At 37.8% G+C, this 22438-nt stretch overlaps 1 protein-coding gene across 4 annotated transcripts in view; it reads left to right on the top strand.

The window, feature by feature from the left end:
* Nucleotides 1–18738, top strand: part of LOC139719146 (protein FAM219A-like) — a 122110-nt gene extending 103372 nt beyond the window's left edge. For all 4 annotated transcript variants that reach the window (XM_071630577.1, XM_071630576.1, XM_071630579.1 and 1 more), the window contains 2 exons: nt 16517–16562; nt 17438–18738. In XM_071630577.1, coding sequence (XP_071486678.1) covers nt 16517–16562; nt 17438–17587 — 196 coding nt within the window. In that variant the 3' untranslated portion in view covers nt 17588–18738. The remainder of the gene's footprint in view (nt 1–16516; nt 16563–17437) is intronic.
* The last annotated feature ends 3700 nt before the right edge of the window (nt 18739–22438 follow it).

Raw genomic sequence — 22438 nt, 5'->3', positions numbered from 1 at the left:
TACAGCAGATTATATGTATATATGAATACTTCTGTGCAAAATTATAATTTATGTATATACTTTGATTGTATGTATTATATGGAACACACACACAAAAGAAAAATACCAACAAATGAAATATCAAATGGGAATATGTATTATCACAAAAAGTAACAGAAGTTTTTTAATTGTCTTGTAATGCCAATTACAATTATGTATTCAGCGCATACGTCAGTGGACAATACATTTCAACCTGAAACTGTCCTTCTCAACCTTCTCATGTGTGCAAATATGTACCTGGCAATGATGGGGTGGTGGAATAATAATATATGGGATAAATGAACTGGATACCCTCTCATCACAATAGTATCTGGGGCCTGTGATTGAATAGTGGCAATACTGAAGGGGCTTTTCTTGGTCAATGAAGCCATTTCAATATTTGTAGTTGTTGTTATACATTTTTTTTTTCATTGTCATCATGACATTATTTTGCAGTGCACTGATTGTGATGCTTGGTGGTAATTTCAGTTTGAAATACCGGTAATGCAATTACTTTCGTTCAATCCAGAATTCTTCCCCCATAGTGCCACTTCATGGTAAATTACTGACTGGCAATTTAGTTGTTGTTGTTGTTTTTTAAGGCAAGACAGTACATTCGTGAGGTGAGATGATTTTCGGGGTGTGGAAAAGAATCACTCAACTATCTACCTTGCTCAGCAGTGCCCGGGAGGGTCCAACCTCTTGTATGCCTAGATGTTTCCACGCTCAATCATGCGAACAAGTTGGGAGCATGCCCGCAGCCGCCGTCGCCGCGCGGCTCTGAAACAGTTGTAGACTCAGTGAAGTCAGCCGCATGATTAGCTCGGTGAAAGCACCCAATGGGCTTCGGCCGAAACATTACACGCTCTGGATGGCCTATTTGGCTTAGTGCTGCACGTACTTAGTCAAATTGAAAAATTGAGAGGTAGTATGTGGGGAGTGGATGTATATGGGTCTTTCCTTGGCACTCTGTGGAGCTTGGATAAATTTTAGGAGCAAGAAGGTAAAAAAAGAAAATGGCAAAATAGGAGACTTGCTCTTGGAGTAATGTGAAAATGTAGAGAAAATGGCATGTAAATAGAGTATTAAAGGAATTGGGCGAAGCTTGAAGGAAAGCGACTTCCAGAGAGACATGATTCCATTTTACAGATTTCAGAGCTATGAAAGGAGAATGTGATACAGTGGAGATTAGTTGATTTTAAGAAGAAAAAATTAATGGAGACTTTATAATCCAAAAATGAATATATGTTCATCGACTTTTGATATTTGAGATTGAAGCTGCTGGAAAACAAAGAAAATAATTAGAAAATATACATGTTAATTTAGGTAATATCTTCAGGAATATATCTTGTTATGTAAGAAGTGTTGTATCGTTGAAAAGATTAATTTCTTCTGGGTTTTTTTTTTTTTCTAGTTGATGATGACCTGAGCTGAGAAACTTTGAAAATGTACATTTCTCTGTTTAGGCATTCAAATTCTTCAAATATTTACAGGCAAAATCTCATGGCACGCTTTGCAGTGCCTTCTGGTGTAAATTTTACATATCTACTAGATTACACACATAGAATTTTAAAAAAATGTGCCGTGTTCCCACTTTCAGGAAATGTTTTCTGTGCATATATTGTTCTGTTTTGCAGTTTTTAATGAAGCAGATATGCTCATGTACTCATTTCAGTTTCGGATGCTAAACTTCTTATCCAAGTTTTAGTGGTGACGCCAACGATAATTGCATGGTTGGGGCCAGGGAAAGGTATGCAGGTTGCAGTCCAAAGTCCGGCTTATGAGTTGTAATTTTGCGCATGGCCAAGCACCATAATGAAATGAGCAACTTGCTGAGAGCTGGGATAGGTCAGGGGGAAATGGACAGAGTAGGTTTGCATTTTTGATGACCATTACCGGTTGAAGCACAAAAAATAAACACATCAAGGGCAAAAATGCATCTTGTAAGTATTCTGCTGGAAGCCTCAACCAACACTGATAGCCCATGCACTCTGCTGAGCTGTACTTTATGTTGTAAATTTTGATTGCAGATGGTAATAGCTTTCTCATAATATCTATATATCTATCTATCTATCTATCTATCTATCTATCTATCTATCTATCTATCTATCTATCTATCTTATCTATCTATCTATCTATCTATCTATCTATCTATCTATCTGTCTATCTGTCTGTCTATCTATCTATTTATCTATCTATCTATCTATCTATCTATCTATCTATCTTATCTATCTATCTATCTTATCTATCTATCTATCTATCTATCTATCTATCTATCTATCTTTCTTTCTGTCAATCTATCTATATATACCCACAATGTATGTATGTATGTACATGTATGTATGTATGTTTCTATTTATATATCTTCCTATCTGTCTATCTGTCTTTACTTCTTTTTTGGCGGAGTGTATGCTTCTATTCCTACTCAGTTTAGTATAAATTACACCCATTGCAAATAAAGTAAAATTTGATAATGTTTGTAATGTGTCTTCTTGTATTGGCAGCCTTTCAAAATGTCTGTCCCAATAGGATGTGACCTACGTAATGCATAAATAGGAAAAGAGCAGTCTTACCTTTTTGTCCAGTATGTATACTTTCTCTTGACTATTAAGTGATATCACAGTTTGCGTATTGGGTGTTGAGTGAGGCTTACTGTACAAAGGGAAAAAAATTGAAAGATTAAAGATGTTATTTGCTTCACAGACCATCACACAAGGGGCAAGAGTCTTATCACTTATTCAGTGCTTGGAGTTCAGGTGAACCGGTAGAGTACACTTCAGCCTATCTGATCCGTCAAGGGAGCGCGATAATAGAGCCGGGGCTCCGTCATCACCGGGGTCAAAACTATGCCATTGCCGGAGATTTAAAGTCAGGTCTTTGATGTGCCGCTGGGCTGATGATAAGCGATGCATGATGTTCAGATTTCAGCAGGACCCTTATCCTTTGATACTCATCTCTATGATGTCGGTATATTGGGATGCCATCTTAGACAGTTGTTGGTGTAACTAACAATCATTATTTAGATTCCTTTTTTCTTTTCTTTTTTTGCAGCAAATTTGGTGAATGCATAGCAGACTCTTTACCTGAGAATTTTTTTTTTAATCATTGATTGAATGATTACTAGAGTTCAAACATGACAGTACTGTTACCATCAATGTATTAATCATAGCTATTCCTAGGTATGTTTTTGTTTTTTGTCTTTTAGTTATTGGAATGAGACCCAGACCAAACATACTGCTGTGAAAGTGGAAATTTTTGCGGTGTTCAAATTCTCGCACATTTCGCACAACCAGAAACTGATGCGAAAATAAAAGTATGCGAACAGTTTTGCATGCCAAATGTTTCAGTATTTGATGTCTTGATTCCGTGGAATTAAAAACATGCGAAATTCTTCTTACCCAGCTGAGCGCGAAAAATTAGTCGCACGAAAATATCCACTTTTACAATATTGCAGGCGTTATTGGATAACACTCAATATCTCATGTAGATTAAATTACTGTATAATCAAATTCAAATCTGTGTGTTTCACTGGGCTTTTGTATTTGAATGGGAAATGGGATATACTGTAAAGTATGTCATGTATTGATATACATTTTTTTTTTTCAGTCAGCAATGGAATATCAATGAATCTGTTGAAGTTGATGCAGACTGACCAGTGAAGTACCCTTCTAATGTATGTCATGAAGCAGAACATGCAGTGTGCATACTACATTATGACTCATACTCACATTACTGAATTGACTTGAATGAATTGCTTCCTTGAAGAGAGTGTATGTCAGGTGCCTGCAATTCAGAACTTTTTTAAAGCAGGGAGGTGTTAGAAAAGGAGAGACTACTCTCCGTAATTATGCAAACACATGTTTGGGTTCAACGCGTTACAATGGATGTCTAGCATTCCACTATACGCTTTGAAGTCATGCTCTGCTCTGCTCTAGTTGCAAGGCGAAGTTCAGAGAAGAAGAACGCATTTCACCTTTCGTTGAATTACAAGCTTTATTTCCCCGTTAATTTCTACATGAAATACTCGAATTGATTAAGAGTAGTTCAGGAAAGAATTCAATATTATAAACATGTATTTCTAGTTTCTTCATAATGCGCAAATCGAAATGAAATGAAAATTAGGCCCTTTTAAAAAACGTAATATTTTTCTATAATGCGCACATATCGGCATATTAGTTTTTTTATCCTTTAATCTGGGATGTTTTGATCTTTCAAATAAAGTACTCCGCTAAAGCGTGCTCCAGCGTGCTTTTAAACTATTTGCTGTTAAAATTGTCAGTTTTACTCTGCATTTTGATTCGCTGCTCCAATTCAAGGTACACAAATTCATTGTTGCCATCACATTGAAAGAGAGAGAGCAAAATGCAGCAGGGGCAAGTATTTCTAGATGTGAGAGCACTAGTCCCGATTATTGATGCTCTCTTTTGTCAAAGCACCTGATTTCCACCTGTAGTTAAGCGCATAACTTCTCGGCGGTGCCGCGCATGACTTCAAAGGAGAGCAGGAGTTGTCTCTCCTTTTCTAACACCTCCCTGTTTAAAGTAAAGACTGATACTGTGAAAACTGGAAAGAAACAGTAACATTTAGGTAATTATAATGAGGATAAGATTTGATGCCTTCAAATTCTTACTTCCAGTCACAGGTCTAGTATGTGATTGCCATCCTTTTAAATTTGTCACTGTTTCCTACACACATGAAATCCTCCAGCGATTCTTGCAATCTATTTCTTTTTTGTTTTTAACGTATTGGCTTCATCCAGAAAGAGAATTTTTTTTTAAAAATCGTAAATGAAAAACATGATTTCCCTCGAATTCTATTTGTATGTTGCTTTCTATGTGCCATTTCCCAATTTTTGACCAAAAATAATGTTTTGTCTTTAAAAATTTGCTCTCAGATTGTGTCTTCAGTGTGTATTGATGCTTGGGACATTTGTGTTTTGTTTTTTTCTTTTTTTGATATCTGCAAAGAATGTCAGTCCTGCTTTGATCTCTTTTTATTTATAAATGATAGTTTGGTGTATATATGAAATGATACGTGATGACATAATACTTAATTGATTGTATTTTGTCATGATGTCTCACCAGTATCCTTTGTGGGAAAAAAAAAAGCTGTATTAGTCCTTCAATTTATTCCCCCCACTAAAAACAACAACAACAACACACAAGGCCTACATCTGTATATTATGGGAGGCATCTCCATAACTCCCTAAAAGGGAAACATTGTGACACATGACAAATAGTGGTGATTAGTACGAGACGTTTGGCATTTGCTCTTTGTGTGGAGAAGTTTCAGAAGTGGCTTTGTATCAGGTAATGTTCTTTAAATCACACTTACACGTGCTGGCAAGATTCCATTAAGGGATTTGTGCACACTCGGTGCCACATTTTTGTGTAAGTCTGTTCAATAAAGATTTTCTTTATGCGTGGTTTGGGGGCTTAACAGCTCCAAAGCCACTTCCCTTGCATGCAAACACTGGCTATCTGCACATAACTCTCTTGTGCTGTCTGTTGATCTATCTGTCCATCTTTTTTGTCTAGATATATATTTCATCTATCCCCATACAACCCTCTCATGCTAATAGATTGTATCTTACTATATCTTCCTTTATTACCTCCGCCAAGGAAGGCGGTAAAGTTTTCATTGGCGTTGGTTTGGTTGTTTGTCTGTTTGCAAAATAACTCAAAAACTTGTGAATGGATTTGAGTGAAACTTGCAGGTAAAGATGATAATGACACAAGGAACAGATGATTAGTTTTTGGTACTGATATGGGCATTTTATGGATTTTTGAAGGTTTTTTTTTTAATCTTTTGGCTGATAGGGTCAATGAACATGGGAGTTCAAGCGACACATGTTTCAGGTTCACATACACGCTCTAAAGCATCTGCTCTGCTCGGCCAAGGCGCCACTCGGCTGGAGGCTACTGACCTATTGAAACAAAAGGCGTCAACATTGGGAAAGTGGGCGATTTTCAGCATGCGTGTGTGGGTGGAAATGAGCTGCTTGGCCGGGGTCTGCACTCTATGAATGTTTTTCTAGTTTTGTTCTTTCTTTTCCACCTCTCTTCAGGTCTTTATTTCTTTTTTTAATTCCTTTCCTTAGAAGCTAATTCCTTGGAGTCCTCTTTCCCATTCATCACTGGAATTCCTTGCACTCAGTTCCACGTAATGCTACATTTGAAGAGTTTTATCGCAAAACAAGCCAACTCCATTCTTGTTAAGTTGAGATATTTGTGAGTAAAGCTGCTAAAAACAAAGAAAATACAAAATGTTTGTAATCATAACTTCTAGAATATTCTTTCCTTTTTATTTCACAAGTGAGGTATTACTGGAAAGGTTTTATTTTTGTTTTATCTGAGGATGGACTTACTTTGAAATGTTTAAAAATGGCGCTTAGCTCATTTTGCAATAAAACTCCATTTACACCATGTTTTCAGTGGCTACAGGATCATGTTTGAGGACGCTGTGGTCAAAACAGGATTGACATCAGACAATGCGGGGCAAAGGGATGGGCAAACATAACAGGCTGTGATTGTGGATGCTGTGTCAGATTTTTAAACTGTCAAAAAAATTTGCCAGTGCAGTCATGACACTGATGAGAAACTTAGTAGGCCATAGTAAAACGAGGTGAACGCAACAAAACGTGACAACAGGTAGTAGGCCATGACGTACCGTGAGGCATTCCATAGTGGGACACGACAGGAAATATGTGTAGTCTAACCTGACCAGACGCCATGGAGCTCCATGTTTACTGAAGCAAAGGATTCTCTTGTAACAAAACCTGAATACAGAGGGGGAAAAAAAGGAGAATTTCCCACCTGCCCAGGGTGTATTGTTTTGCACAATATGAATAATCCATGTGCACTATACAGATTCATTTCTTATAAAACTGCAAATTTGACATCATTCATTCTTGCCTAAATTTTGAAAGCAGGGTACGGGTTTGAAAGCTCCATGGATGATTTGAGACTTTTTTTTTTATTGGCAGAGTTCTTCGGTAACAATAGCTTTATAAATTTTGTAACTTGGTGCTCCAGGATATCGTGGTAAATATGATTTGGACAAATATGAATATTTTAGAGTTATAGACAGAAGCAGGGATCTATATGGCAACAAGTGGGTGTGTGATGCGGAATTCAATTTGCCTCAAAATAGTAGCAGCACTGACAGCAATATGAGCGTGTTGGAATGACGCAGAAGCCAGAATTTGACTGTGTAGACCCTTGCTTCTGTCTTGACGTCCTGAGAGTAATCAGGCTCTCTTCGATGGGCATTCAACTCTGCAACCATGCAATCAGTTTGGTTCTTACCACCTTGTGGCTTTCTTCTCAAGAAACACTCTCCTCTGTTTGCTTCATAATATCCCAAGCATTAACCCATACAATGTGTGTGTATGTGTGTGTGTTTGTGTGTGTGTGTTTGTGTGTTTGTGTGTGTGTGTGTGTGTGTGTGTGTTCATGTGTGTTTGTGTGTGTGTGTGTTTGATGTGTTTGTGTATCAGCTGAGAACCAGAAGGGCGCTATCGCATTCTTAGATTTGAGTGTAAATAAAAATAAAACAATCAACTTTCATGAACTGAAAAGATTATTTACTCAAAAGTGGGTATATTTATAAGCATTGTTTTAAATATAGGATAAAATAACACCCTTGTGGTTTTGATTTTTAACAATTTACTGAAAATGAAAGCAATTTGAAATTGACACTAAATTGTAGAGGAGATTGAGCTCTACAACATGAATAAAAAACTCAATATGCCCCCAAAATTGCAATAACACCCTTCTGTTTCTATATTTATAAATCATATATGAATGATACGTCATTCATTTTCACTTGATTTGCAAAGCACTTTAATGAGAAGAGGGTTTGCATTTCAAAATTCCAGTACTCGCACATTTTCGGCGCCACTCTTTTGTTGGTCGTGCGACACAGAAAAGCTGCTGTAGTTTATTTTAATCTCATTTATTATTGAGCCTGTTCACACTGACACTGAGGTGTAGATTACAGAGAAACTGAAATACCGTAAAAGCGGATACTTTTGCCTGAGTAATTTTTTCATGCTTAGCCAGGTAAGATGAATTCTGCACCTTTTCCATTTCCACGGAATGAAAAATACTAGATAATATTACATATAAAGAGCACAAACTTCCTGCATATTTATTTTTGTGCTTTTTTCCAGGTTGCGCAAAATGTGCAAATTTTTCCGCACCACAAAAATTTCCTCTTAGGGCGGACGTCCACTTGGGCGCGGACAAGCCCCGGAAGGGTTGCGGAAGCAAAATTTGTTATTTCGGCATCCTGTCCACGACAAACGCGGAATAACTTTGTGAATCGGCTTGTCCTGGGACATTCCTAGGACTGTCCGCGGACTGTCCGCGGACTGTCCGCGGACTGACTGCGGACATTCCTAGGAATCACTCCGGAAGAGCGCGAAATACCTCGGAATATGCTAATCGTAGCCGGGCAGCGCAGGAAACATTTAGGATTACACCAGGAATGAACGCGGACAATCAGGATGCCTTCCAGACAACAAAAGTTAGGCATGCGGACAAACTGCGGACAATGCCAGGAAAATGGAAAGGTATAAATTTGGCGCTGACTTTAACTTTTCCTCATTTGACTGCTAGCCGTCATTGATGCTCCTTGTTTTGCTTCCGCAGTAGCGGCTGATATTATGTTAGTATGATTGGTCAATATCATTTGATAAATGTGACCACCAAAAGTCGAAGAATAGGATTGTCTGCATGTCGGCTGACGACTCATTTTTTTCTCAATTTTTTCTCTGCCTACAGTCACATGGATGATATTCGCAAACTTTGTGAACCATATATATATATATATATATATATAATGTATTGGATATATATATATATAATATGCGTAAAAATGTAAATGTATATACATATATATATATATGTATATATAATCATGTTGATAAGGTAGTCCACGTGTGGGCAAGATAAAAAGATAAGTAACAAAACTGCAACAAAGTTCATGCTGTATTCACCAACGATTTATTTCTTCACAAGAAATAAACCGTTGGTGAATACAGCATGAACTTTGTTGCAGTTTTGTTACTTATATTACTAACTGTTACTTATGTTACTATATATATATATATATGTATATATATATATATAGATATAGATATAGATATAGATATATATATATTTATAAATGTATATTATGTATATATATATATATATATATATATATATTCTTTATTCCTTTTTTTAGACATGTGCTTTATCCATCGTGAAGTATATACATGTTTTGTCTGATACTTCTGTAGAGCATGCCAAAATGATCCTAATCATTAAATTTGTTTTTCTTTCTCTGATTTTTACCCTTGTGCATCTCTAACCCTCTCTTATTTTGATCACTTTTGAACATTTTCAAGTCCGAGAATTTTTTTTCATGCTTAGAGCTTACTAGCCTATTGCCAATAAAGTGTAAAAATGGGGAAATATTTGTAACCTACTTTATTTTACTTTTTTTTTTGCGGGGGGGGGGTTCAGCTGGGCTGTCAAATTGGACCATCGAGTTTGTTTGCAACTAAAACAAAAAGAAGAAAAAATAGGAAATAACAACTACGAAAATCATTCAGGTAAAGAATATTTCTGAAATGATTTGTGATGCTTAATGTGTACTTAAATATATACACTCAGCAAAAAACAAAGCAAAAGAAAGACAAAAATTTAACACTTTTTCGAGTTCATGATTTATTGATTTTTCTCTCATTTCACTTGAGTTTTGAAGTGACAGAAAATTCTTCATTTTCCTCCATCATCTTTACTTTCATTGTTATTTTGGGCTTCAAACATATTACATTGTAATGAGACCACAGGCATATCTTTGCAATTGAATTCATGCTTTGTAGTGTGATGAATTTGTCTTTTGTTCTAATATGTTGTATCAGTAGAAAGCATTTACGTATGAATAACAACTTGTTCATGTTTATATAATACATTAACATTGAGCCAAAAATTCTATGCTTTTTTTCTGAGTGTACTTCCACCTACTTTTGTGATTTTTCAGCTGGGCTGTCACATGGGACAACCTAGTTTGTTTGCAAATAAAATACGAAAACAACATAAAGGCAAATGTACTATGGTAAGTAATAGGAACCAGGAAAGTCACTCAGATGAAAAATAATTTCTGAAAAGATCAAATCAAAACAAACTTACTAGGAAGTTAGGGGGCTGATTTCACTTCTTTCTGGTTGCTTTTGGCACAGTCTCTGCTACCTTCTTCTTTGCCTTCTGGGACCGGAAATTCCTTAGATTTACCTGTTCTTCATCACTAGACGAAAGGTGTGCCTGTGATGGGGATATTTGCATGGGAGCCTCGCCTCCCTTCTTGCTCATTTTGCATTTCATTGGCATGACGCTCGCTGAAAGTGTCGACATTTTCGTGTCTGGATCACAAAATTTCCGCATCGGTTCCGGACACTTGCATATATAGATCCGCATCGGCTCCGCGCTGTCCTAAAACATTCCCGGTGTCTTCCGCTTTCATTCGGGAAGCTTACCCACACCGCTGGATTCTTTCTGGAGCGTGTGCGGAAGGAGCGGAAGGGTTCCGGACAAGCGGGACATCCTCAGGACAACGTCAGGACAAGTCGCCGAAGGTGTCAGGAAGTTCATTTCCGCGTCCAAATTTTGGTCTCGATCAAAATTTGGACGCGGAAATTTTTCTCTCTCCCGAAGGTGCGGAAACGCCCGGACATGTTTAGGACAGTGAGCGGACACGTTCAGGAACGTGCGGACAGGTTCCCGAAGGAGTGCGGAATACCAAATTTGCATTCCGGGGCTTGTCCGCGTCTTGTCCGCGCCCTAGTGGACGCCTGGTCTTAGACAGTAACATTGATAGGGAATGAGTGAAATAGATGTTTGATATTTCATAAATGTCTAGATTTATGACATGCCTATTTTAAGTCAATGGAGTATTATAAAAGCAGTGTTTCACTCATCTGAAAGGGTTTTATGTAGGTGCATTCAGATCAAGTGAGATTAAGCATATAACATTAATATTAACAACAACAGTAACAATTTAACAATATGAACAACATTGTTACTGACTGACTGCTAGTAGACAGAAAATTTAAATGTTAGTATAGGCTGTTACTTAAAATTATAACTGCAGCTGATGTTGGAGTACAGTAGCTTGCTGATAACTGTATTCATATCTTCTGAAGATGTATTCTGCTGAACTGAGACATGAATGAGACCAGTTTTGAAATATCTTCTAAGTTGATCTTAGGGTGGCTGTTCCTTGCCAATAACATAATAGAAAATAAACACAAAATGCAAGTATTATACATTTTGAATGAAGACCATATTTCTAACCAAAATGTTAGGACAATGTTTGTGTGTGGTTGGCATTGTGTTTGTTGTTATGTTACTTGCTTGCTTTGTTTGATTGTTTGGATTTGGAGTACAAGGTGAACTGCTCATATTAGCAGTCATTACTTCAACCAGTTTTACTAAAGAAGAAAAAATGTGCATTGAGGGCCAAATGCAGAAAATTGCAAGGCTACTGCCTTCTCTGTTTGATGTTATCATTATCCTCTGTCCATTCAATTATGTTTGAAGATTATAGTTTATCATGGTATTTCTTTGCATAGTTGAAAGTCAGCCAACAAGAGAAGTTTTCATTGCTCTGTTTCTGGGAGGTTTTGCTTGAAAGAGGAAGGAAGCACCACCCCACCCTCCTTCTTTTTTTTCTTTTTGTACTCATGGTTCCTTCGCAACACATAAAGCAACTCCAGAGCACAGATTTCTGTATCATGCTGAGCAAGTCACAACATTGCATCAATAATCACACAGTCATGCGTCAAACAGTTGCGGGGAAAGAATGGGCAAGTGAACATAATCTAATTTAGATCAGCATCTCATGAATGCAGACGATGACTGGTGGTATCATTCACGGAGGCTGAAGGGGCACAGGTGGGGGTGTAGGGACGGGGTGGGGGAGGGAGGAAGGGCATGGGGTGGAGTTCTCCATTAGTGTCAAGTTGCTTTGATCTGGAAAAGATGGCATCATGTGTCTGGACAGCACACATTTTGCTGTGAATGGGTCTATTTTGTGGCTTGTTAATCTTATTTCATTTTCTAGTTTCACCATAACTGTAAAGATCATCACTATTCCAATGTACATTTTAATTGCATCTGAGATAATGATAGGAATTGAAAAAAAGCTTTTGAGAATATCATCGCACTGTATGTTACTTTGTAAAATCAATGAAACTGTTCTGATTTGTATTTGTTGTTTCACTAATTAAAAAAATTGAATACTTTACTCTTTTATTTGGCATCTGCTATAATGTTTTTAATGTTGATCTTTTTATACTTGGGTTGGGGCAATTTACATAAAAGTTACAGCAATTATATACTCATAACAAATTCATATTTGCAAAGTGAATAATAAGCAACAGCAGATGACGGTAATGGTAGAGCAGGAGCAAACTCAAGAATAAATGAAAAAGTGCCTTAATTATTGTGTTTAATGTCTTTAATAAAGCTTTTATTTTCAATTCTTTTTTTGTATGATCTAGATGGGGACAAATTATATCAAAATGATATAAAAGATACCAATTTGATGTCACAAAAGAAATCAGTTGACAATTGGATAGTCTTTCCTACCATGTATTTTGCACCTTTTCCAGTAGTGTTGGAAACCCCAGGTATCATGCCTTCATTATGTCAGGAGATCTTTCACGGACAGAGAAGTGCTCATAAAGACCAGAAGAAGAAATCTGACAAACAAACCAGCCCAAAATATACGTTGAACCGCAAGTGGTGTAATCCAATCCCAAACTTGACGGAATAAACAGTGGCATTTCATTTGCTCCCCACGTCTCCAGTGAGAAAGTGACTGTACTCATTTCAGTGTGAGGTGAACGTTGGTATATGTTTGTTTGTGTGTATGTGTGTGTGTGAATAGTGTGTGTGTGCATGTAAGGTGTTTGTTTCACAGTCATTTATAGTCCGGAAAACATCAAGGTGGTATATAAATGAACAGGGTATAGTGGATTTTTGCATTCTTTATCCTCCCTCCCCCCCCCCCCCCCCATCCCTCCCCTCTCTCTCCTCTCTCTTACCGGCAGAGTGCAATGAAATAAAACCGTAAGTACAGAAATGGTCATATGCTGATACTTGTCTGACCATTGGCTCTCATCTCAATTCCAGTAGTTACAATGATGAGGAAAATGATGATGATGATGATGATGACGATGATGATGATGATGATGATGATGATGATGATGATGATGATGATGACGATGATGTTAATTTTGAGTTTAGTTTTGTTCTTGTTCTTGTTTTTTGCTTTTTTGGGGGCATGGATGTAGGCGGGCTACTCTATGTGGTTTGGTATTCAACGCAGCATGTAATCACACCTGACATTTCAAACAAGCCTCACGAAACGTGTGGACCATGGAGAGATAGGTTGCTACCATTTGTTTGCCCAACAAGCACGGGAGCTTGGGAGATCGTATTGCACGTGGCCAATGTTAGTTTTGGACTCACAGACTCTTCCATCAAGTTACCTTGTCGTGTGTCAATAGAAATTCATTTAATCAAGTTAGTCATTGACTTAAGGACAGCAGAACAATCAAACGTGCCCAGGACCCTGTTGCATAAAAGATGTGTGGTTATGGTGACTTATGTTTATTCTAATCACCATGGTAACGTCAAGAAGCCCCGTAAGCGGAGTGGCTGCCGTCATTGTGCTCACTTTTGTTTGGAGATATTATGGTTAAGAGGTTTGAGGTGAAGGGTTGCAGATGTGATATTTGACTGATGCTGTACTTTCTACATAATCAGGTATGGTTTGGTAGAGGTGGGTTTTTTTTTTTTCGTTTTTTTTTTCCAGGTCAGCAATTTGGACTTGCCGGAGAGCAAGTCCTCATCCAAAAACAGACATACATGTATCTCACAATGTAAGGACCACACAAAACAGCATGAGGGGCACTTTGCACAGCTTAACACACCTTTTTGACCCTTGGAAGGTCATTAAAGTGTCCCTCTGAAATACCTTTCTTTGGATAGGAAATATGAATAGGAAAGAGGAATTTCAGTCTACGAAGATGTTGATTTACCTGCCTGTTTTTGACCAACTCTAAGCAGGTACCAGTGTATGTATGCAAACAAGTGCAAAAGGCAGTTGATAGGATTCCACTCATGACTCAATTGTATCATCCTTACACTGTGCGTACATGTTATAAGTCAGGCAATGTATATGATTGCCCTTTTTTTTTCTTTTGTGAAAAGGGTCTAGTTATCAGGTGTTGGCAAGACTAGCAGACTAAATCACCTGATGTCAGCTTTGAATTGTATGCGCACAGATATCCGAGGGAATCCTCCAATATGAATAACGTATGATCCGCAGATGTCGATGGTCTGGGAGAGAAGATGCGGATACATGGCAGGGACTGATGCATGCCTGCACATTGGGGAGCTGTCGATGAATACTGTGTGGATAAAATCTGTTGTGTTGTCTCTGCATGAATTATTTGATACCAATTCATATCACTGACAAGACTTGTTAGAAATGCCCTGTAATTTCCCTTGTGAAATTTGAGAATAGATTAGCTTTCTCTTTTCAAATATCTTTTCTTTCTTTTTTTCTTTTTTAGGCAGTTAAGTCCCTGGAGATCATCAAGAAGGTGTTCTCTTACTTTTTCTTAACTTGATATTGCCTTGTGTGATGTTTTCATGTATTTACTTCATTTTGATTTCATTTATTTTTTTTTTCACTTTCGGCAAAGAATATAAGTGTACAAAACATATGCACAAAAAAAAAGCAATATGCAAAATGTTGTACATATTCTACATGTATCAAAATAGAATATTACTTAATTACGTAGTGTTAATATGATATTATTACCATGAATGCTTTACTATACCGTGTCAAAAATAATTGTAAATCTCTGGACAGAAATATTCAGTACCAAAAACCACTGTATTTGCTCATGTAGTAAATGCACCTGTATAAATCAGCTGCACTCACTATGCAAGTGCTGGCCATTTTGTTTGAAAACTGAATAAATAAATAAGACTATCTGCATGTAATATGAAATACCGAAAAGAAGCAATTATTTCACAATGTTTCTCCTATAATCATTTGATATCACAAGGACATTGAATTATCTTCATAATACGTGGGGAAATGAATTGAAGTCACCTTGACAACAACAAAAACAACAAAATGCAAAAGCGTGCAAAGGAAAGAAAGGGCATTTCCCCAATCAACATGGATCTGTTCAGCAACTTTGTGTGCTGAGGGTTGGTAGCTTCACAAAGGCAACTTAAGTCAAGAAGTGACAACATCTAAACACTTCAAGGTTGCCCTGTAGATCAACCTGTGATTGCACCCTCTATTAGCTTATACTGTCTGTAAGTCATTGTCAGACTGTGTGTGTTTACCTACTGTTAATGATTGATATCGTATTCATGTTGCAATATTTACTTAAGTATTCAACGATGTGTTCTGTGCAAAAAAAAAAAAAAAAAATCCTCTTTAATCAAGAGACATTGAATCTTCATATGTGTTAAAACCTAAAGATGTTGGTCCTAATGAAGGTCGTAACCTTTGACATTCTGTATGAAAGTTTGCAGATTGAACTGAAATATTTAAAAAAAAAAGAAACAAAGCACCCAGTTTTCACCCTCATCACCAATGGTATAATCATGATTTTGGATACACTCCTCCCTGAAAAGAAAGTAGAAGTTCATAGATCTCTCAACCACTGCCTGTGTTGCCTGAATTAGAGATGTTGGGGGCCCCCTCACTGGGTTATAACCACAGTTTGTTCGGCAGAACTAGACCGGTTCAGGGGAATCCATTAGTCCAGCCCACAGCATTGGGCCATGTTCCCCTCTGGGGATAGAGTCATATTATCGTTTACGTGCCCAATTCAATTTATCACACATACAACTGTATCCACTTGATAATTTGAGACTTTGTCAATATACCTTTCATGCCTCTTCACCAGGCATGCCAAAGGCATCATTTTTTTCCTCCTACGTTATTTAGTCATCTCATTAATGTTGTGGCCATGTGAGATTTTTTCTTTTTCTGGTAGCTTGCTTGAGCTGTAATTTGCATCAAGTTGAAGATATCTCATAGCTCAGGCAAACGACATGCTCCTTGCAGCTACTGTAAAAGCGGATATTTTCGCGTGACTAATTTTTTGCACTTGGCTGCGTAAGATGAATTTCGCGTGTTTTTCATTTTGCAGAATAGGATGTTAATTACTAGAACACATGGCATGCAAAATATTTGCATGCTTTTACTTTCGCGCTAGCTTCTGGTTGTGTGAAATGAGTGAAAATTTCCACACCACGAAAATTTCCACTTTTAGAGTATCATTTTGAAAAGCACTTTTTAGGAGAGTCATTTCCATCTGCAAACTTTACTGTCATTCTGCAAAAGTACCAACAGCAAAATAAGTAATATTTGCTTCTTTTTTTTATCTTCCCTTTCTCTTCTGTCCATACAGTGAGGATGAATTTGACATCGTGGCATTATCATCAACTCCCTCGCAGGTATGTTTACCCCCAAAGGTCTGAAGATATATATCTCAAGAAATATTCAAAAGATGATTATAGCCTGTAATTGTCTCCATCATGTATATCAATTTTCATGCTACCAAGACTAAATGATTGCCATGTTGGGCTGAGTTGGTTGTCCTGTCTTAAAAGACAGTCTTTCAACTCCACAGCAGCCAAGTATTAGAAAATAAAAATGGCTTTGACATGACCTCTTGTGGCAGGTGGTCACTTTAGACAGGAGGGGAAGCCTTGTCCCAAGACCACTGTAGTACGTAGATAGCTGCTATATCAAGCTTGACCATACCTTAAACATGTTTTGTTGTGGGTGGGTTTGTTCGGGGGATTTGGAGGGGGAGGCAAGAATAGTGTTTGTCATGTGATAACAAGCTGCTTTTTTTTCACTCTGTACATTTGCAGTGAAAGATGATTGTGTTTACATAAAAGATTGTATCAACCAATTCATTGTGAGAGTTTGATATTTGAATGAAATTAAAGGTATTCTTTCTTTCACATGCTTACCTACTACCATTTTGTTTTTACTTTGTGAAACAGCACCATACTTTCTTGTTTAAAAGACTACTTTTTCACAATGCATTTATTCACAGAGGTTTCTTTTCCTATGTTTTAACAATCAAAATTGTTGTAGCATTGGTTGAATCATAGTGTGCAAGGCATATACTGTATAAATGCTATTTCTCACTTAGCATTAACCTTAGAACTCTCTGATAAGGTAGGCCTTTATAATGAGTGAGAGCTAGAGGTCCTTGTTAGTGATGTTGTGGTCAAATCATGTTTTAGTGATGATTTTGGAAGGAAATGGCGATAGTGATGAGGTGCTTAATTCAATTTGTTTCTCTTCCCATGTGCAGACAACACAGGATCTTCGGCAGCAGCTGCTGAAAGATGGCTTCCGATTGGACGAGGTGCCCGACGACGAAGAGCTGGACCTAATCCCGCCGCGGCCGATGACTGACCGCTGTGTATGCTGCCAGACACAAGCAAACTGCACGATACAATGACACGCAGGATGTCCATGTTGGACCCCTTCCCAGCCCCGCCCCAGTTCACACTACCACGCTATCCGTGGAAGATATGAAGATATATATTGACGAAGCTGTTATGTGCACTGCAAGGTGGTTCCCATGGGAACAGAAAATGGACACTGTCTGAGATAGTAAGCACTGATGAGTTAAAAAAATAAAAGGATTATACTTATTTAAAATGAGGAGAATTTATATACATATCATATTGAATATGACTGTATAGTGAATGTGTACATAGATATATTATTTGCTCACTGCAGATTCGTGTTTTGCTCTTAATTGTGATGGTACACAAATGATGAAATGTGTTGTTTTCAGTGCTTATTAAAGCCTGAAACTTTCAGGCTTCAAGAGAGGGTTGTGTACTTTGACAATGGCCTAATTTTGAGAGCTGAATATTATGCCAAATTGTGCTTATTTTACAAGGCTCTTAGATGATTAATAGATGAGTTGATGCAAGGTTACTTACATTGAGATGCAAGTGTTTTGAAATTCAGTGGAATTTGCCACAGATATTCATTTCTTGACAGCAGCAGTAATGTCTTGCTCTAGTGATCCTTTTCTCCTCTCAAACAAAACCAGAAAAAAAAAGATTATCACTTTAATGCATTGCAGTATTTTCTAATACGATATTAGTCACCATATATACATCCCATTCATTTTTTTTTTTTGTATGGACCTTGTGATGTGAAACACCCTTTTTATGAAATTTAAAGCTGTTCCATATCTACTGACGTGGAGGCTAAGTAATGCATTCTGCCTCACCAGTGTGTTTGTCCACGAGAACTTGCTTCTAGTAGTGACCAAGCCTGACGCTGTCCAGGCTTAATCTAGCGAAAGCATTTGCGGTGAAAATCAATCCCAAATTGTAAACCTCCCAGTCTCTGGCGATTGTCATGTAAATGGACTTGTATCCTAACAGGGACTTAAAATTTTTCCTGCCCGGGAGTATCAGATTTCTGCTCAGTATTTCCGTACGGACGATTGGTCAGCGCCTGACTTGATTTCCTGTGTCCATCGCAGATGGGAGAGAGCGTGAGAGAGAGGTAGAGAGCATGAAAGAGAGAGAGTAAGATATTTTTTTTTCCTCCCTCGTGTGCATGTTCCCATTTCAGCCCCAAGGTTTAATCAGATGCAATAGTGTGAAAGTGCTCCCCCCCCCCCTCCCCACCAGGTTGTAGTAATCATGTGTGTGGTCACATCACTTGAAATCCAATCTTTGTAGAAATATCTATTATGTATCATATTTCAGAAACTTCACTCTGTCAATAATTGATTGTATCAACAGCATATATTCATTTAGTTTGATTTTATCCACAGCATAATGGTGGGGAGAATGCAGCATAAAATATTAAACTGCATAACATGTACTATGTGATTTGAATGAATGTGGATGGCTGTGATTCCAACAGTATTGTCAGTAGAAGGGCCTAAAGGCAGTAAATCCCCCATCTCTGGAAGGAGCTAAAGCCCTTTTGCCTCTCAACCAGTTTTCTGCATAATATGTGAACGTTGAATGCTTCATGACTTTGCGAGCCAAACCAGAGTGGCCATACTGGCTCTGTTCCATTTAATGTTTTCAGCAACAGCGATAGTTGTCCTTGTGCATTTTGCATGCCATTGTAGCATTGTGTTTGGGTAGATGCACACGTTATATTCCATTCAGTATTTCCCAGTACTAATGTATGAGTTGTTGTGTAGCCGTTTCTCAGTCATCTTAGAGCAACTCAGCATAGGCAGGAAATGAGAAGTCCACCTTGAATTTTTGTTAGAGAAGTCTTTGATTAGGCTGACACAAAGATAAGGTTGCAGTTTGTTTGTTTTTTTGACAATGCATGATTACTTCAAATGAATGTATAGATTATTTGATGATCATTGAGTACCAAAATGCTGATGTCAGAGTCTTTTGTTGCACCTTGAGTTAGAACCAGGTGCACGCATAAATGCTCTGGCAAGGTGAGGTTGTTTAGAACTGGTTTCCATGGTGATGAATGACTATGACATCACACTTGAGTCCTCCATACAGAGTGGAATATGAGCCAACTGTTCCCCAAGATCATATTCCCCAGACTTCCTTCCATCAATTATTGAAATCATATTATCTCTAGAAATTGTAGTTATTCAATCTTTGCCTCTCCTATGAACTACTAGTAGCATTATTGCATGTGTGTCACTTATTTATTGTGTACATCACTAGAATTTGAAATCCTCTCATTATACATTGCTTCATCATGCGGAAAACATGGCAGCGTATTGGCTGTCTTTTTTATCGTTGTATCCTATTTAATAAGTTATTTCCGCTTTACTTTGTTTTATCTCAGTGTTGAAGGATTCAGTGGAGCTATCATATTTTAGCTGGTATTGTGTATCTATGATACAGAAGTCTGTCGACGATGAGGACAGTGTTAACTGACAGTGTACCAGAAGTCAAGAGTTGTAGAGATTCGTAACATATGCTGGGAAAGAATTTCTCCATGCTCAGGTGTTTGCCTAATAGCATACAGATGTCAGAATGTGTGAGATTTACTTAACTAGCAGAAGTGTTGTACAGTTATTCAAAAACACTTTCGTCTTTTTCTCTGAGCATAAAAAGAAGTTCTGAAGAGGTAACTAATCAAGTGTACAATAACTTGAATTGCTTGTCATACCTGTACTGCCAGCAAAATTTGTTATTACCGTAAGCAGACTTGCAAGAAAGAAATGATAATTATAGTACTGCTTCAAACACTGATGACCGCTCATAGTTTTACTCTTGTTTGAAATCCTATCAGGGAAAACAAAAACAAAAACAATCAGACCTCGTTTTGATAGAACATGCAGTAGGTACTTCGTGTTGTCAGTTAACCCTTTTAAAGGCAATCATATCTTGTCACGCCACTCAGTCACCGGAGACCCCAAGCTGAGTATGCCACAAATAAAGTGCCAGCGAAAGGATAAAGAGGCAAAATGGGAATAACTGTCATTCAGGCAAAGTTCAAACTGTTCAAACTGTTTGTCATCAGAATGCTAACCACTTGACAGACTTTACGTCTGAATCCCGCATAATGTCCCATCCACTCTCCCCTTACACACACACACACACACACACACACACACACACACACACACACACACATGCATACACACGCACAAGCACACACGTATATCAGGGCTCAACCCTAACTTTTTTTTCTCATTGCACTTTAAGGCCACTAAAATTTTAAAATGTGAAATTTGGGTTGCCTGAAATAAAAGGAAACAATAACAATCCCCTTTGAATCTTAAGTGCCCAATTTGCTACCAGAAGACAGTCTTTTTGGAAATTTGGTGGTCCACCATCGATTTTAAAGTGGCCCTGGGCCACCAGGCCACCAGTATTTTTGAGCCTTGCATGATATAGAAAGAGCCTGCATGGTGATCATTTGGTTAATTTGACTTAATGCCATGGTTAATCATAGATGAAGATCAGGTAAGGTAATCAGTTATATGTACAGAGGGATTCTTCCCCATAGGAGTAACTGACTGGGGCTTAAGCTAGAGGTCATCACTAATTGAGGGCTTTTCTTGATCTCCTTCCCTTTCTTTCTCTATCTCTTTCTCTCTTCACTTCTCTTGTTCTTCTTCCCTTTTCTGTCCTGTCTGTCTGTCTATCTGTCTGTCTGTCTATCTGTCTAGCTCCCTCTTTCTGTTCTGTCTTTATCAATGGAGCCAGGTAAGCTTCTTGTGAAGACCTAAAACACCTTACTCAATAGGTGCATTCCACTGACGGTAGTCTGTCATGTGACAAGAATCCATATCTTAACCCTTTCTCTGCTAGTGACTTTGGACAGTATGTACAAGGCTATGGGGTTTTTTGTGCACACAAGGGGGTAATGGGGTCATCGTCATCACACCTCACCACTTAGATGGCTTTCACTCAATTCACAGCATGCCCTATAAGAATGATGAGAGGAAACTGAGGGATTAAAGGACAGAAAAGATGGGAACAAAAGGGAAGAGCACAATGAGTGCACTCACAAGAGATCTTAGAAATTTACCATGAAATTTGAACATGATAACCACACACAGCCAGCAGGCTGCTCAACCTCATGGGGCTGGGCTTGGTCTTGTGAAGCCAGATATCTCTAAGCCAGGTTGCCATGGCAATGTACCTGAGGTACATGTAAGTCTAAAGGATTATGACACTTCTTGAATTCCAAGGGAAAGAATGTGATGTTCACTGTCATCTGCATAGAAGTGATACTGTCCCATTAACACACATTGATATTTTGCAATATGGTGATTATATACCCAGTACGTTGGATATGTACAATTCATTTATGAAAGGTCATTTTCAAGAAAAGTACCAATAACTGTTGGATTTACTAAGTGAAGGTTGGAACACCAGTGATGTTTCATTATCAGTGTTTGCTAACACGATGGCTTAGTGTTGGGTAGTTGAATATTTTAGCAGGTTGGGTAGTTGGTTATTTGTTTGCGTTCACATAATTTTAGCAGTTAATCACATATTGTACCTCAAGTTTGTCTTCTTTCAGCAGACATGTAACATTACTCATTTTTAATGTAGTGTGGCAAAATATATTTAAGGATCTGTGATATTTTCATGCAAGGTTGGATTCAGGGCATGAAGATAAGTAATGATTTGTTTCTGATAGTTGAAGAAACTCACGAAATGGATTCATTTCTACCTAATGTATCATTTACCGTCATTGTGGGTGTGAAGAAATTACCTTTTATCAGCCATGTCTCCAGTATATTTTACTATGCCAGTGTTTGTAATGTGTGCTGTGCATAAATGGCTCTTGGCATGTCCACAGGTTACTGTGATGTAATGCACAGCTCACACTT

Source organism: Diadema antillarum, unplaced genomic scaffold (genome assembly GCF_040938485.1).
Source record: "Diadema antillarum isolate AM-2024a unplaced genomic scaffold, OU_Dant_1.0 scf00000105, whole genome shotgun sequence".
Taxonomy (NCBI): Eukaryota; Metazoa; Echinodermata; class Echinoidea; order Diadematoida; family Diadematidae; genus Diadema; species Diadema antillarum.
This window is presented reverse-complemented; position numbering and strand designations above follow the sequence as displayed.